Source organism: Garra rufa, chromosome 24 (assembly GCF_049309525.1).
Source record: "Garra rufa chromosome 24, GarRuf1.0, whole genome shotgun sequence".
Lineage (NCBI taxonomy): Eukaryota > Metazoa > Chordata > Actinopteri > Cypriniformes > Cyprinidae > Garra > Garra rufa.
The window spans coordinates 36,896,794-36,915,608 of NC_133384.1; the positions used below are offsets into that span (position 1 = coordinate 36,896,794).

Here is an 18,815-nt window from a genome sequence, read left to right on the forward strand (position 1 = left end):
CTCTCAGAGCACTGAAGCATCTGATCAATATGCAAACACACTCCAGATCATTTACTGTACCTGAAGACAGTCGCTCATTAACAGACACAAAATACAGTTACTGAAGTGAGAACAGAGCAAAAATTAATCTTTTTCATAATATTTGATCTTATAATAGCCACACTGTTATACATGTCTGATCATTCAGTTGAATAAATACATCTACAAAAAATACATCACTGGAAATCCCTACATTGTATGTCAAGTCCATGGATGTTTTTGCAGGTTTTTATCAGACATAAGGATCAGCACACATGTGTCTGTCAGTCACTGAATAAACTGAGTTTGATTAAGTTGCGTCAAAAACAAGATCAATCTTTATAAAATAAATGTAAATAAAAATGATGATATGAATGTTGCTTATTGATGGTGAACAGCACCTGCTGGGTATCTTTTTTTTATTTTTATCATTGTTAATTGTTTGATTTATTGTTTTTACTATAAATTGTATTCATTATGACCCACTCTGAAATTGAGGAATGTGTTTATATGATGCTGTTAATATCCACATTATGAGGGATGAACATAATAAATGAATTAAACTGATCAAGCAGAACATTTTATGATGTTGATGATGCAGTTTAGAAATAATGAGGATTAATTATAAATGCATGAAATAAAAATTAAAAAATATATAGTGAAGAATAGAAACTATCCACTGAAGGGAAGATCAAAAGTGACTGAATTTCTACATGAAGGACTGAAAATAGCGGGAGACAAAAATTAGTTAAATAATTAGTGATTAAGCTGAACAAAACTGATGATTATTATAAGATCAGATTGTGTTTCTTTGTTGTTGAGTGAGTGATAATGTTTGAGCAGCTGCAGAATCAGTTCAGTCACTGTGACTCTGACTGACGGAGGTTTTTGTATGACTCTTTATCACTGTGTGAACACCAAGTCACTGCTGATTTCATGAAGACTCTGACAGTAATAATGTCCAGCATCTTCAGTCTGGACTCCACTGATGGTCAGAGTGAAGTCTGTTCCCTCATATTCTCCATTCCCACTGAATCGACTGAAACTCTCATCATAGAGATCATTTACACCATAAATGATGAGTTTAGGAGTTTCTCCAGGTTTCTGCTGATACCAAGCTAAACCATAGCCAGCTATCCCAGCATCAGTTTTGCACTCTATAGTGACGTTTTGTCCTTCAGAAACAGTCAGAAGTTCAGGCTGAGTCACAGTGATTCCTCTGGATGCTGCTGACAACAACATTATATGTGTTTAATCAAATGAAATGAACATTAAAGAGTCAAAAATGAGTATCTTTCACTTCTGTTACCTGGAATAAAAGCTGTCAGAATCCAGATGAAGCTGCTGAAGAGATTCATTGTGTTTGTTGGTTTTGTACCGTGGTAAACAGCAGTGTGTTATAAAGTGTTTGAGTCTGAACGCTATAAACACTCGGAGCGCTGAAGCGTGAGCCGATGCAAAGTGACTCTCTGTGGAAAAACCCTCCTGGAGGAAAACAGACATGAAAATGCCCACATATAGAGAAAAACTGAGCCTTGAAATGTGTTTCAGTCTCATGATCCAATGGTGTGTGTTTTCACTTTGTTTTAGTTAATTTTGATATTTCTTTTTCTTTCTGTGTGAGTCTCTGGTTCAGACTACAGGCTTTCTGATGATTCAGTGACAGAGTTGAATCATTCAGAGAAACAAGTTTGTCACTGAACTTCATGAGAGGGCTCAAGTCATTCCAGAGGTCACAGGTCATCAAAACCTATTAAAATTGCTTTGAGAAATATATTTGATTTTTAGAAACCCCCCAAAAAAATTGTAAAAAAATGTGATCAATAGTCTTTGTGATTATATTATTTATTTATATTTAATTCCTTGTTTAGAGACATTTATAAATGATGAGGCTGTTTTTGTGAAAGTCACTTTAGTCCAATAATCCATGTCTGATGTTGAGAAGAGCTGATGTTGAGTCTCATATCAGTGTGTGTGAGTGTCCTTCTCTCTTTCTCTGCTGGAGTTTGTTTATTTGAGTGTGACGGAGGTTTTTGTACGACGCTTTCACTAGAATGAAGCACTGTGGTGGACTTTTGGTGGAGGAACTAAACTGACGATCGGTAAGTCTCTCTAATTCTATCATTAAAATGTACTGTTTTATTTTATTTTTTTAAGCATTTAGCAACAAGATTAAAAAATATGAAATATGGTGAAGTGAAAAAATATCAATTGCAATATATTTGAGATGAATTTAACCATTTCATCAATTAAAATTCTTTTTCTTATTCTAATTCTGTTCTAAAAAATACTTGCCCTTTTAGACTCATTCTCTATTAATTTAATTACTGCAAAAAAACTATAACACTAGCTTCTCTATCTATCTATTTCAAGGTCTCTAACAGTAGCTTGCTTTTTTTAAGATTTTTTAATTCTATTTTCTTTTTATTATAGAATTAAAAAAATACTTATGATACATGTACTGTATTTGACTAAATAAGATTCATCATAGCACTTGCATGTGATTTTCTCTTTTGTTGTTTTTGATTGCTTCCATTGACCTCTTTTGTAAGTCACTTTGGATAAAAGTGTCTGCTAAATGTCTAAATGTAAATGTTAAAACTTTGCTTTTTTTCAAATGCATATTTATATTCAGTGTTATTTCATCATTTTTTTTTTTCCATTTCAAGGAACATTTCATATTGTATTGAATATTTAAATTTTACATGAGTAATTTCAGATGTTGTTATTCCTAACATTTCATTGATTTTTAATATATAGAGTGCAGTGTTTTCTGACATATTCAGTTGCATTTGGAAATACAACATTTTTCCACAATTACTGGTAAATTCAACAATTAAGAGTTTTTGAAATGCATGACACAAAATGTTTAATGATACGGACAAAATGATTCTAATTTTGTAGAAATGATCAGACAAAGAGAGAAAAATAGAATAATCATTTGAACATTTAGAGATTCACAATAATAAATGTTCTCAAAATACAATATTTAAATTACTTTTTCAAATAGATAAAAGATCAATTTGCATATGTACATTTTTTTTAATCAACTTGAGATTAAACTGTATCTTATTTAGAAAATCTCAAATTATTATAAGATTGTCTGCTTGAGAGAACTGATTAATATTTAGAAGTACATGATCCATTTAATAGTAGTGAATATTTAACTGAGAATGTTTTCAATCTGAGTTTAGTATAGGCTATGAATGACAGCAGTGATGTGGAATTACAGTAAAGATGAACTGATGGTGATTTTGACAGCATTAGCACGTCTGCTCCAGTGAAGATTGTATCTGCAGATGTGAATAATTGAGTTTTGTGTGTGTTTGTGTGTTTCAGCTGGTCCTGCAGTGAAGCCCTCCGTGTCTCTGCTGCCTCCCTCTTCTCTGCAGATCTCTGGAGACTCAGCCGCACTGCTCTGTCTGCTCAGCTCTTACTCTCCACAGGGGGCGCAGGTGAGCTGGATGCTGGACGGGTCAAAGGTCACCGAGGAGGTTCAGACCAGCGCAGAGAGCGAGCGGGACGGACGATACAGCCGCAGCAGCGTCCTAAGCGTCAAAAAAGCACTCTGGGAAAGCACAGAGCGCTTCGTCTGCAGAGTAACACATGCCGGAGATGATCAAGAGGCCTCGTTCCTCAAGAGCTCCGAGTGCTGATGTTTCTCCAGTGAAGAGCAGCAGGATTCACAGCAGTCACGTGATTTACAGCTCAATACTGAAGCAGTCTTTCAATGTGCTGTCATTGATGTTCATTCAATAAAGCTTCTGAACGCCTTCCATTTGTGTTGGACTGCATCATTGATCAGTGTGTCGTTCCTTCACTAAAGTTTGAGCTGCTGTTGATGGATTGTAATAGTTGAGAACAGCTGCATTTAGCAGTAAATGTGAACTGAAGCTCTTGGGGTTTGAACATGGTCACTGGAGACGGAGCTGCTCTATTCTGAGACGATCAGAATCACTAAAGCTGCCAATGCAAATCTGATTTACACCTCAAACTCACAGTTTCACTGTTTGATTGGTTCAACGCTCTGAACTGGAACAGTTTCACTTCTGCTCATGGAGTGATGAGACAGTTATGAAGTTTAAATGGTATTTTTATTTAGCTTATTAATAATTAATTTAATAAGAAATGGATATTTTTGACTTGAAAATGATGAAGAAACTATTCAAGCAGCAACATCTTTATGTCCTGCTGATGCTTTCTGGAATATAAATGTATTTTTAGAAAGAAGAAAAAAATAGTGCCTTACAAAATACATAATGAAAAATATAATTGATTGAAAAATTAGTGAGTGGACAATAGAAGAGATAAACCACAAAAGATCTGAAAAAAAAAAATCATTATTATATCAAAAATAATTGTAGTAATCTTTAAAGAAATAAACAAATAAAATGAGGATGACCTTAACAAAATTGGTTTTAAAATTTGTGTTTCTAAAATGTTGTGTGTGAGTGATAGTGTTTAAGCAGCTGCAGTATCAGTTCAGTCACTGTGACTCTGACTGACAGAGGTTTTTGTACGACTCTTTATCACTGTGTGAACACACCACCACTGTGGTAACTCTGACAGTAATAATGTCCAGCATCTTCAGTCTGGACTCCGCTGATGGTCAGAGTGAAATCTCTTGCAGATGAACTTGTGCCACTGAATCTAGATGGAGTTCCACTGTAAAGGCTTGTTGTTATATATATCAGGAGTTTAGGAGCTTCTCCAGGTTTCTGTGAGTACCAGCTGAATAAATAGCGTGGCGCACTATATTCAGCCACATCTGTGCTGGTTTTACAGTTGATTTTGACAGTTTCTCCTGGTTGAGCTGCTGTCATTGAGGGACTCTGAGTGACGGTGATCTGTCCTCTACACTCTGAAACACACAACAAGAAGAAAATCAACTCCAAACTTTGACAATATACTTGAAGAAATGAATTGATATCAAACTTGTGCTCCACAAACCTTGAGCAAACGCTGTGAGAGTCCAGATGAAGATGATGATGAAGGTCATGTTGATGAAGATTGTTGTGTGTGTCAGTGATGAAGTGTTAAACTCACAGCACTATAAACACTCTCAGAGCACTGAAGCATCTGATCAATATGCAAACACACTCCAGATCATTTACCTGAAGACATTCACTCATTAACAAACACAAAGTACAACTACTAAATTAGTCTTTCACTATTATATCGTCTAATACCCAAGGTATTAATTTTTATTGTCATTCACTACTGAATAAATCTACAAAACCAACTTAGTATGTTATGCAGGTTTTTACAGACATGAAGATCATCACACGTGTCTTGGTCAATTACTGAATCAACTGAGTTTGAGATAAAACCATTTTTTTCATAAATTCAGGTTCGTGCTGTAGTAATAAAAAAATATATCAAGCACAAGGTAATTTCTGCTGTGAGTGGATGTGTTTGTTGGAGACTCAGTTGATGTGTGTTTGTGCAGTTAGTGAAGCGTTCAGGAGGTTTTTGTTCAGCTGCTCTATTAGTTTGTATCACTGTGGTTGACTTTCGGCAGCGGCACCAAACTGGATGTTGGCAGTAAGTAATTCATCATTTAATATTATTAATACAACAATTACCTGTTTAACACTTTATGACTGTTAAACTCTATAGAAATGATACCCTTTTACGCTTATGTATATATTTTTACTTTTATTTTTAGTTCACATTGAATGTTTGGCACTCAATATTGTAAAGATAGTTTTCATTGTCATGGCATCTTAGTTTTCATCCAGTGAACTATAATCATTTCTGTTATTTCTTAATAACTAGATTTTAAGTTTTTATGAGTTTCAGCTCTTTTTTTCCCTCATTGATAATTAAATTTTAAATGTTAAAAAGGTGCACTGAAATCAAATGTAGCATTATGTCATTTTGGCACAACTTTGATTTTACCTGAAAATGTAAGATAGTAATTAAACATACATTTTCAGAGTAGTATGTTGATTTTTTTTTTTTTTTAAGCAAACCATGCAGATCTTTTCAAACTGGAAATTATGGTTGTTTAATTGAATTTTTTTTGTTAATATTTTATTAGTTAATAATTTATAGTACAGAAGCCAGTCAGAAGTTATATTTTCTACTTTTAAAACAAATTTTTGTACTTGTTGCCATCAAAAATTTGACGCTTTTAATAAAAGTGGCTAGTATTGAAGTTGATAATGAAAAAGTATCTTCAAAATAAATAAGTTTCACCAAACTTTCATTGCTTTGCTGATCACAGTCTTTGTAAAAATTCATTCAGGTGACAGTTTGCAGTTTAGTGATGCTAAAATGACTAAAAACTATCACTAATTGTTCCATTTACCTGAAACCTGAAAGGAGAGAAATGCTTTGTTGTTGATTGAGTGGACTATTGTGTGTTTGTCAGGCGTCACTCGTCCTAAAGTGAGCGTCCTGCCGCCCTCCAGTGCAGAGATCTCCTCAAAGAAGACAGCGACACTGGTGTGTGTGGCCAACAAGGGCTTCCCGTCAGACTGGAGCCTGAGCTGGAAGGTGGACGGGAGCAGCAGGTCTCAGGAGAGCAGCGCTGGGCTCCTGGAGAAGGACGGTCTGTACAGCTGGAGCAGCAGCCTGACTCTCTCTGAGCAGGAGTGGATGGAGAGCGTCTCAGTGATCTGTGAGGCCACACGGAGCGGCCAGACTGCGATCACTGGACACCTGACCAGACATCAGTGTTCAGAGTAGATCTGCTGCTTTTCTCACTCATGTCTCACATGGAGACTAACAGCACATGAGCGACTCCTTCATTCTCCACATCCAGCTTCAGCCGCTCTCATCTGCATCTGCTCTGCTTTGTGTTTAATACAAGACTATATGTGTGCTTTATCATCCAGTGGTGATTTTATAACAATTTAGTCAATAAATTAATTCATCTTGTGTCATTTTTGTTTAGGTGTTGTTTTTTTAAAATACATTTTATAAATAAACTTCATTTAATGGACATGAAAACACCTGCAGACTCCTGAAGAAACAAGAAAATGGGGCCAAATTATAAACTTCACAGACAATGTTAGATAAATTGAATAAGATAAAGAGTGTTAGATTAATATATTTAGCATAAGGAAAACTCAATGAATGCTTAGTTTTAATTAATATTCATTAAAATCTTCATTGTCGAGAGAGTGATAGTGTTTGAGCAGCTGCAGTATCAGTTCAGTCACTGTGACTCTGACTGATGGAGGTTTTTGTACGACTCTTTATCACTGTGTGAACACCCAGCTACTGCTGATATAGTGTGCACTCTGACAGTAATAATGTCCAGCATCTTCAGTTTGGACTCCACTGATGGTCAGAGTGAAATCTGTTCCATAACTTGCTCCATTGCCACTGAATCTAGATGGAGTTCCTGACTGGTGTGATGTGGTCTGATAAATCAGGAGTTTAGGAGCTTCTCCAGGTTTCTGCAGATACCAGGCCAGACAGGAGCCACAACCAGCTGAACGATCTCCAATTCCTCTGCTAGTCTTACAGTTTATAGTAACTGTTTCTCCTGGTTGAACAGCTGCTACTGAGGGAGTCTGAGTCACAGAAACTTGTCCTGTAATTTCTGTGAATGACATTTCATAAGATAATAATAGTAACAATTATTAAAGTGTCAAGTAGTGACACAAAATCTGTTTTGCCATCAAAAAACATGCATATAAAACACATTTTGAATTACTGAGTAAATAAACCTTGAACAGAAAAAATGAGTGTCCAGATAAAGACACCGATGATCATCATCTTCTTGCTGGTTGCTCTTTCAGTGTGAATGGAGAAAAGCTCTCAGTGATGAAGTGTTAAACTCACAGCACTATAAACACTCTCAGAGCACTGAAGCATCTGATCAATATGCAAACACACTCCAGATCATTTACCTGAAGACAGCAGAGGCACCATTATGCCATTTTGTTTGTGCCATAGGTCTGCTAGTAAGCACTAGATGTTTGTGACTTGTTGCGTTATTTTGAACTAGGCTGATATGCTGTTTTAATGAACAATTTAATTAAGTTAAAATTAAAGTTAAATTATTTTGATGGATTGTAATAGTTGAGAACAGCTGCATTTAGCAGTAAATGTGAACTGAAGCTCTTGGGGTTTGAACATGGTCACTGGAGACGGAGCTGCTCTATTCTGAGACGATCAGAATCACTAAAGCTGCCAATGCAAATCTGATTTACACCTCAAACTCACAGTTTCACTGTTTGATTGGTTCAAGGCTCTGAACTGAAACAGTTTCACTTCTGCTCATGGAGTGATGAGACAGTTATGAAGCTTGAGTGGAAGTTTCATAAGGCAAGTTTATCAAAAATACATGATGATTGTGGTACAATCTACAAAAAAAAAATGTTTTTGTTTGATTTTTATATCAATTCATCTTAGAATCAGAGCATATTTGAGTCAAACAGTCTTCAACAGCACAGATCACATTAGCCTATAATAGAGCTGATTTGACTCCTAACTCAGTTTTGAGCACATGTGTAGTTCATATGTTTGGTCTCTGTGTGTCAGTAGTGAGTGATAGTGTTTGAGCAGCTGCAGAATCAGTTCAGTCACTGTGACTCTGACTGACGGAGGTTTTTGTACGACTCTTTATCACTGTGTGAACACTGGACCACTGTGTAAACTCTGACAGTAATAATGTCCAGCATCTTCAGTCTGGACTCCACTGATGGTCAGAGTGAAATGTCTCCCAGATGATCTACTGCCACTGAATCTAGATGGAGTTCCTGACTGGAGACGGTTTGTATAATAAATCAGGCGTTTAGGAGCTTCTCCAGGTTTCTGTAAGTACCAGGCTAAACAATGATCCGAACCACTCAAGTACACATCTCTGCTGGTTCTACAGTTGATTCTGACAGTTTCTCCTGGTTGAGCTGCTGTCATTGAGGGACTCTGAGTGACGGTGATCTGTCCTCTACACTCTGAAACACACAACAAGAAGAAAATCAACTCCAAACTTTGACAATATACTTGAAGAAATGAATTGATATCAAACTTGTGCTCCACAAACCTTGAGCAAACGCTGTGAGAGTCCAGATGAAGATGATGATGAAGGTCATGTTGATGAAGATTGTTGTGTGTGTCAGTGATGAAGTGTTAAACTCACAGCACTATAAACACTCTCAGAGCACTGAAGCATCTGATCAATATGCAAACACACTCCAGATCATTTACCTGAAGACGACAGATACAGCTTTACCATTAAGTATCTTTGCAAATTATTTATTTTTTCCAGTTACAGAAATTGACACTCATGATTTGCTTCACGTTATTTTGGGTCAAGCTTTTCTCTCCAAACACTGTTTTAATGATCAGTTTCATTCAAATTCTGATTCAAGATCTGAATGCTGAGAGCTAGTAGGATACTGTATAACAGGTCAAAAGTCATCCAACAAGGAATAACTATCTAAATCTTGCAACAGGTTTCATTATAAAGCAGGTAAACACTATTGGTGTAAAGGTGATGAGCAGTGATGAGAGTATTTTGGGACTGATTATGAAAGAAATGATTTCAGCTTTATAACAAGTACTTGTTTTTTTAAAGATGAACATTTTGAGCTGCTTTTTCTAATAATCAAACACTGATGTTGAGAAGAGCTGATGTTGGGTCTCATATCAGTGTGTGTTAGTGTCCTTCTCTCTTTCTCTGCTGGAGTTTGTGTTCATTTGAGTGTGACGGAGGTTTTTGTACGGCTCTTTATCACTGTGTGAACACATTTTTACCACTGATCCAGTGTCCACTCTGACAGTAATAATGTCCAACATCTTCAGTCTGGACTCCACTGATGGTCAGAGTGAAATGTCTCCCAGATGATCTACTGCCGCTGAATCTAGATGGAATTCCTGGTTGGCGGCTGCTTGTTGCATAAATCAGGAATTTAGTTGCTTCTCCAGGTTTCTTTAGGTACCAGTTAAGAAAATGATTTCCATTATTACAGCAGTCGGGATCACTGTTAAATGTACAGGTAACAGTGATTGATTGTCCAGTTTGAGCGAACAGCACTGAGGGAGTTTGAGTCACTGTCACCTGCCCAATAGATTCTGTCAAATGAGAAAGATCAGAAATCACAAACACTTTTTCAACCATATATCTTCTCAACACACATAAAAAAATACTAAACTTTACAGGCACAAACCTCGACATAATACTGCCATTGTCCAGATAAATATGGTGATGAAAGTCATTTTTGTTGGTTGTAGTTTCAGTTCTTGTGAAAAACAGTTGTTGATCATGTTTGATGTTTGACAGAGTTATAAACACACAGATCACTGAAGCGTGTGTCGCTCATGTAAAACAGACTCTCTGTGCAAATGTTTCAGTGGTGAACAGTTTTAACAGGATTAATGTGATGTTTCACAAACGTTTCACAAATTCAATATAATTAGGGCTGGGACACGATTAATCGCGATTAATCGCATCCAAAATAAAAGTTTATGTTAACATACTAAATGTGTGTTTACTGTGTATATTTATTATGTATATATAAATACACACACATACATGTAAAGCCTTTAAAAAATACTTATATGTGTGGATAGTTATATTTGTATTTAATTTAGATTATATATAGAATTATAAATATTTTATTTATTTTAATTTAATTTTTATTTTCAGTTTTCTTTAATATACATGTTTGTGTGTGTATTTATACATACATTATATATACACACAGTAAACACACATTTATTATGTTAACATAAACTTTTATTTTGGATGCGATTAATCGTGATTAATCGTGTCCCAGCCCTAAATATAATCATTTACGGACATGATGCAACATCTCATCAGCAAACGCGCTGTTTTCTTTTTCTTTTCAAACATCATTTGAATAAACGACAGCATGATTGAATCAGTGTTTTGAATGAATCATTTGAATCGACTCACAAATACTCATAAAAACAGTCCCTTGTCTCCATCTACTGGTGTAAGGATGTAACGTGTGGAAAGATTCGCTGTAAAACCCCCAGAACTAATGCTGCAGGTAAACACATTTGTCTTTTGTTCATAATGGAGATTCTGCCAATGTTACTGGACTCAACTCAAGATCTAAGTATATCAGGATCATTGAAGTAAAATGGACATAAAAGGTGGAGATGAAGTAACGTAAGCAGCCGTTTATATATGCTGCTCTTGCATTATGATTGACAGATTTAGATGAACTAATGTTTACAACTAGGTTTTTGTACGACTCTGTACACTGACTTTGTATCACTGTGTAAACACGCAAATACTAGAACAGTATGAACTCTGACAGAAATAATGTCCAGCATCTTCAGTCTGGACTCCACTGATGGTCAGAGTGAAATCAGTCCTAGATCCACTGCCACTGAATCTATTTATTTTTATCTAATAAATCAGGGGTTTAGGACTGCATTAAACTGGATGTTGGCAGTGAGTATATTATCTAATAAAAATAATTGTGACTTTATTACCTTTTGTGTGAATTTCTATTTTACAAAAGTTTATCTCACAAACAGATTTACATAAAACCACCTTGCCTGTTTACCTGTGTTAGAGATTTGTTGTCATCCAGGATACTGTATCAGGTAACAGGTCAAAAGTCATCCAAATGGGAAAGAGCATCTAAATCTTGCTAAAGATTTCTTTATAAAGCAGGTAAATCGTATTGGTGTAAATGTGATGAGTATTTTGGGACTAATTATAAAACAAATGATTTCAGCCATATAACAAGTATTTGGTATTTAAAGATGATCATTTTGTGTTGCTTTTTATAATAATCCATCACACAGTGTGTGTGAGCATCGTTCTCTCTTTCTCTGCTGGAGTTTGTGTTCATTTGAGTGTGACGGAGGTTTTTGTACAATGCTTTTGACTAGAATGAATAATTATTATTAAGAAAAGAAGTGGTGGAAAAGATGCAACATTGCTGGGTGATTTTTGCTTTTAAAAACTTTAGGAAACTTTAACTGATTTTTTTCAAAATTCACTTTGCTGGCTCAACTGACTTTAAATGGGTGTAGCTCACTCATTTTTGTTTTGGTCAATTCCAACAAATAACTTATTTTTGAAAATGTGCTTATCGCAACTAATTTTGCCAGCACAGGTCACATATGACTTTAGAATTAAATATGAGTGTAAAAAAATATATAATCTAACCAACACAAACACCACAACATTGGACCTGAGAAATATGGCACAATTGTTTTTTTGATTTGATATCAGTTTACACACTTCAGCTTTCTCTGATTATAGCCAAACCTCAAATCACCAAACAAATCATAATCTAATAGAGCTGATTTGACTCCTAACTCAGTTTTGAGCTCATGTGTAGTTCCTGTGTTTGGTCTCTGTGTGTCAGTAGTGAGTGTTAGTGTTTGAGCAGCTGCAGTATCAGTTCAGTCACTGTGACTGACTGACAGAGGTTTTTGTATGGCTCTTTATCACTGTGTGAACACAGCAGCACTGATCCAGTGGTAACTCTGACAGTAATAATGTGCAGCATCTTCAGTCTGGACTCCACTGATGGTCAGAGTGAAATCACTGTTAGATCCACTGCCACTGAATCTAGATGGAGTTCCTGACTGGAGAGTGTTTGCTAAATAAATCAGGAGTTTAGGAGCTTCTCCTGGTTTCTGTAAGTACCAGGCTAAATAATGTCCCAAAGTTGTATGGTAATATACATCTCTGCTGGTTTTACAGTTGATTCTGACTGTTTCTCCTGGTTGAGCTGCTGTCATTGAGGGACTCTGAGTGACGGTGATCTGTCCTCTACACTCTGAAACACACAACAAGAAGAAAATCAACTCAAAACTTTGACAATATACTTGAAGAAATGAATTGATATCAAACTTGTGCTCCACAAACCTTGAGCAAACGCTGTGAGAGTCCAGATGAAGATGATGATGAAGGTCATGTTGATGAAGATTGTTGTGTGTCAGTGATGAAGTGTTAAACTCACAGCACTATAAACACTCTCAGAGCACTGAAGCATCTGAGCAATATGCAAATGAACTGATCCTGTATTTAAATGAGCTTCTAAATGAAAATTGCTCATTCATTTCTTCCTGTCAATCACTGTATCCACACAAGACACCGTTAAATCTTTGTTTGTTTGTACAATTATTTTGGCTGGTGTTTTATCATCTGTCGGTTTATTACAGGATGGTCTATGATTAAAGATAATAATGATTTAAATATTTTAATTATTCAAGGTTTTTGTACATGAATTAAACATGTATTTCAGCTAAGTTGGTTCGAGGGACCTTAAGAAATGTCACAGACAGCAGTGATACTGGTTTTTATGGTGCATTGTGGGAATGTTTTGAGCATTAGTGTTATGTAATTCCTGAGTTACACACTGACTAGTACTAACTAAGCAGCTGATTGAGACACACTCTTACTGACTGACTCACATGTGAGAACATTTTCATGCACAAATCATAATTTATCGATAAGTGTGAAATGTAAAAAAAAAAAAACAAACATAAAATTTACAACCAATTCAAACCACATTTTTCTGTGGTATATGAAGCAACCATATATTTGAACATATGCAACTTAATTAAAAGAACGTACAATAAATAAATAAATAAAATAAAAAATACAAATGGATGGATGTATAGGGCTGTAAGGGATAGATATAAATATATGATGTTAAAAAAATTGTATTGTTCCAATTTAGAATAGATTTCATATATGTTTAACTTCATATGTCAAAATATTTCATATGAGGAAATTTTATATTTGTACGCACATATTTCATTTGTGTCTGGGTGATCTCAGTTTTCCACAGCAGTGTACAGTAACTGAGATTGAACGCTGGTATATGAGCCATGGAAACATTGATGTGTGATGTCATGTGACCGTGGGAAAATATGGGAGAGTCATTAATTACCTGAGAATTAAAGCAGCTGTTGTGGGAGGAGTTGACAGGAAAGAAGGGGCTGTTGTTTGCTAAATAGTCGGTGGATAAAATCAACTTTAAGATGTAAATGTAATGATGATTGACGCGTGATAAATTATTCCCGCACTCAGCTCCTGCGGCTTTGGTTTGCTTTTAGGCTACAATTTAGTCAACAAACAAATCTGTTCGTGGATGAATGAGTCGATTTTAGATTATGCAAGAAGATCCGCTCGCTTCGACTACTGGAATCAAACCAGAGCAACGTTGACGGAGTACAGATCTACTCTCACTCGATCTAATGAGAAGAATTATTGTGTGTTTGGACTTTAGGATCAACGGGATCGATGAGGATTTTGGATGTTTGCTGACATCGAGCCGGTAGGACATGGGTTGGAATTCTTTTTCTCGCTTGTGTTGCGGATGGTTTGAAATGGTTTGGCAGTTTTGTTTACTGTTGACGTTGTTGGTTTGTTTGAGATGAAGAGAGTCTCTGATGATGTGCTTTTGGTACGAAAAGTGTTTGATTTGCTCTGGATTGTGCTCGCGATGTTGAACCTGAACAGGACAAATGTTAAAATGTTCAGTTTACCACAAAGGGTTTGGATAATAAAGTTGAGCAACTACAGAAAGAACAAAAACTAAATGTGAAAGTGATTAAAAGGTTTATTCCTGCCACCAAAGAACTCTTGCAAAGAAATGAGAATGTTTCAGCTGTTTGGTCTAAACTTGATGCAAGTGTTTGAAGAGACAGTCAAACTTCATGATTCTGTGATTCTATTATTACCCAATGATGAGCAAACCAAACAGAATGATTGATTTTCAAGTTTATATAAACTGATAAGTGGAATTGAGAGCTCAAGTTGATAATGTCCAAGGTCAACCATTAGAAATGGATAAGTGTTTTCTAGATGGTTCATTAGAACAGAATATGTCAAATGTTCATGCATAACCAACCAAGATTATATAAATCCAAATGACAACATTTCTAATGTTGGAAGTAAAGGATCAAGTAAACAAAGCTCAGTTTTGAGCACATGTGTAGTTCCTGTGTTTGGTCTCTGTGTGTTAGTAGTGAGTGATTGTAAAGTACCATTAAATCTGATCATCATCATAAATCACTGTCATCTTTACCTCCGTCCGTAGAGGGCGCTGTTGTCATGGAATAGCGCTGTGTGTGTGTACAGTAGTGAACTTTCTACATGAAGCATCAGTCTGATTAACCCGAATGGAGAAGAGACATGAACTTTACACGCTGTCTAAAAGTTTAAAAGGTTTTTCCTTACCTCTTAGCTCTTGGCTGATAAAGGGCACAAGGTACTGTTTTAATTTCATTATATGTGGTAAACTTTGCGAGGCTTTAAAGTGTTAATTTAGCAACCTCATCGTTAGTGTTGTTGTTTTTCTTGGTTTGCATTCCAAAAGGATTGTTTACAGTAATTCAGTTCTTTTTTGGTCATTTTATGTTATGTTTTTTCTCTCTAAATTGAAATCGTCAGTTGTACTAAAGGTAATTCATGGTTTCATTTCATATTGCGCTTTAAAATGAGATTGTAGTAGTCATTCAGGTACCACTTTAAAAGAAGTTTGTCAAGTGTTAAAATAATTCATATTATTCAGGCAGCAGGCTACAGTACAGTAGGGATGGTTCGATACGTGTATTGGTACCGTTTGGTTCTCGGACAAATTCTAAATGGAAGTGATCATCATCCCTATTACCTTTGTTGGGGGACTAAGCGAATCTGCTTAGTGCTGACAGACATGGGTGTGTTTGACTTGAAGCGGCGCTGCAGGTGTTCTGAAATATTCGGTGCTTGAGATTTTCTGTGACACTGGGCGGAGCTAACCTGAATATTCATTAGTTTCCTGTTTCATGTTAAAGCGCCACTAAAATTTTTTGTGCTCCTTGGACCATATTATAAACTGTTTTCGTTAATGTAAATTAATTTAATTTCACAGTCGAACTAATTTAAGTTTTTTATTCCTTTAATTTTGTATTCCTTTAGATTGTTGATTTCATTTGTAGATTGTGTGCTGTAAATTTGATTTATTATGACCTGAATAAAATGGCTTCATTTTAATATGTACACTCACTGAAAATAATAGCCTACTTGACAAAGATATTATGCTTTTAATATGATTTAATTTAAGGACATGTTCTAATGACCCAACAGGCATTTATAGAACAGCGTTTTAGTGCCACTTAAAAAAAATCTAAGATTACAAGATTAAGGTAGTAATATTTCGAGAATAAAGACAAAGTACTACAAGAATGAAGTTGAAATACTACGAGAATAAAGTCGAAATACAAGAATAAAGTCGAAATACTACGAGAATAAAGTCAAAATATTACAAGAGTAAAGTCGAAATACTACAAAAATAAAGTAAAAATATTACGATAATAAAGGCGAAATGTTTCGAGAATTTAAATCGTAGAAATTAAAGTTATAATATATTGAGAGTAGGCTAGTAGCCTATTTTGCGCATGCAAAGGCCCGGATTGATGCCTCAGAGGGGCCGCATCATTTTACTGGGATGAGGAAGAGCCAATTTTACTGATTTGCGAAAACAGCTTAATATCAAAAATATATAATATTTATTAACAGACTGAACAGGACCAACTTTATTCAGCTCATGCACCCAATGAACACTCCTTTGGGGGGCGCTAGCTCTCTTATTTGACTATTAATACACTAAAAAATAATAATTTTCTTACTTATTTTGCTGAAAACAAGACAAAAAGTCTAACAATTTTTAAATCAAGAAGGATATTCTAGTAAAAAAATTGTCTTGTTTTTAGAAAGAACAAGTCGAAATTAAGTGAGTTTTTGCTTAGAAAAAGCTAATTAATCTGCCATTGGGGTAAGCAAATAAACAAGACTCAAACAAGTAAGAAAAACATTTTTTTTTTTTTTTTTTTTGCAGTGTATGTGGGATTATTAGCAGAAATATCTTGTGTCATAATCACGGGGACAGTATGCTGGGAAATAATATGTCTTCGATTGCATTCGTTGTTTGTAGGCTAATATAAAACATTTCTAATATAAAGTCTCATCTTTCAAAATCTTTGAAAATTCTTATTAAAAAATTATTTGTGTAAATTCCTCCACCTGCTCCGCAAAAATGTCTGTGGCGTCCAATATCTTTTATTAACCACATTTTTATTAAATTAAATAATATTTTGACTTTATTCTTGTAATATTTTGACATTATTATCGTAATATTTCGTCTTTATTCTAATAATATTTCGACTATATTATCGACATATTAATCTCGTAATCCTAGATTTTTTTATTTTTTATTTTTTTACGTGGCACTAAAACGCTATCGTAAAAACCGCTGTAGATATTTAAGTCATTTTTGCTTTGTGCTGATGTTTTACTTAGAGAGTCTGTAAAACTGTTGATAACTGGTATAAAATGCATCTTTGATGGAAAAATAAAGTTTCCGCTGTGATATTTCTGTCGTTCCTTATTTTTGGCTTAGTTGGTAGCATACATAACTTCAACCTTTAATATTAAATGTTTCTATTAGGCCTAATGTTTCTCTTTTTCATGAATTCATTAATGGTGAAGTCAGAATCCATGCTTTTATTTCACAATGTTCTACAATTCTACAGTACAAGCTTACATTACTTCAAAGTAACTTCTTATATATATACGGAGGATGATAATCATTTGCTTTCTTGATTGTATTAAATGTCAGCTTTTTTAAAGTGCAAATTATTATAGCCCATGCAACATTTTAGTTAATTTTCCTCTGTGAATAAAATCAGCAAGGAAAATATCTTAATTTTACAGCTGAAACAGCAATAATAACCAATGTTGTACATGATCACAAATCAAACTTTATTCGGCCTATGCCAAATCAAATGCATAAGTAGCCTATATTCTGTACAACTCAAATGAAATCAAGCCATTTTAAACGCACTCAAATGTAAAACCGAAGTAGCTAAGATAAATGACAAAAAGACGAAAGTTGTGGGCTTAATTAGCCTATATGATGCATATTCTAACAATCAATTTGGATCTGGATTTCTTATGTAATTAATAAATATATGTGCGCTCATATATATATTAGCTCATAACTGAAATTAAATTACGTTACAGAAAGCTGTATTTTTTTTAATCAGGAGAACTAATATTTGAGTGCAACTTTAAGACGAAACTCATGAACAGGAAACTCATGAATATTCATGTTAGCCCCGCCCAGTGTCACAGAAAATCTCAAGCTGTGTCTCATTTGGAAGGCTGCGCCCTCCGGAGGTTGAATCCTCCAGAGGTTGCATCCTCTGTAGGACGTGTATACGAAGTGTCCTTAACTTAGAACAAAAACGAGACGGCCTTCGTAGGACGGGAGGAAAGGAAAAAAGGACAGTTGGAAAATGAAACAGGATTTATCATGTTACTATGCAAACAAATTTAGAGCATCGTTGCACTCTCACACTACTTAAATGAAGGGAAATTATTTTTAAATTTGTAAAGTAATTTGAAAAAAAAATGCTTTTGTTTTACTTGTTTTATTTTATTCAATGTTTCAAGAGCTGCAGCATATCTGTTAGAGAAAAAAATAGGAGGATATTAAGAACAACCTTATCCGTTTTTACCGATTTAAATGATAAACACTACATTTTAGCTTGTGTGTACATCTGCCGGTGCCGGCATTTTTCAAATTAACGACAGTTGTTTACGGCGACGCAAAGAATTGTGGGTTATCTGTAGTAGCAAAGGATACATCTCATGCATCCTTCGAATTTCTGTGAAAGAAGGTCGCATTCGAAGGTCGCATTTGAAGTGTCCTACTTGCTTTTCTGAAATGAGACAGCCTCGATGACGTATGCAGCCTTCGAATGCGACCTCCGGAGGGCGCATCCTTCTAAATGAGACACAGCTTCAGACACCGAATATTTCAGAACACCGGCACCGATCGGTGTATGACATCAGA

At 35.2% G+C, this 18,815-nt stretch overlaps 4 gene segments (V, D, J or C); 1 reads left to right on the plus strand and 3 right to left on the minus strand.

The window, feature by feature from the left end:
- Window positions 1–4,547: 4,547 nt before the first annotated feature.
- LOC141300344 (immunoglobulin kappa variable 1-8-like) lies at window positions 4,548–5,017 on the minus strand. The segment is given in 2 exon segments: window positions 4,548–4,879; window positions 4,969–5,017. Coding segments are annotated over 2 exon segments (381 nt in total).
- A 272-nt stretch (window positions 5,018–5,289) lies between these two features.
- LOC141300345 (Ig lambda chain C region-like) lies at window positions 5,290–6,881 on the plus strand. The segment is given in 3 exon segments: window positions 5,290–5,313; window positions 5,511–5,562; window positions 6,395–6,881. Coding segments are annotated over 3 exon segments (393 nt in total).
- Window positions 6,882–7,226: 345 nt separating this feature from the next.
- On the minus strand, window positions 7,227–9,068 carry LOC141300346 (Ig kappa chain V region 3547-like). The segment is given in 3 exon segments: window positions 7,227–7,462; window positions 8,826–8,930; window positions 9,020–9,068. Coding segments are annotated over 3 exon segments (390 nt in total).
- Window positions 9,069–12,411: 3,343 nt separating this feature from the next.
- On the minus strand, window positions 12,412–15,033 carry LOC141300922 (immunoglobulin kappa variable 4-1-like). The segment is given in 3 exon segments: window positions 12,412–12,746; window positions 12,836–12,888; window positions 15,014–15,033. Coding segments are annotated over 3 exon segments (408 nt in total).
- Between the last annotated feature and the right edge of the window lie 3,782 nt (window positions 15,034–18,815).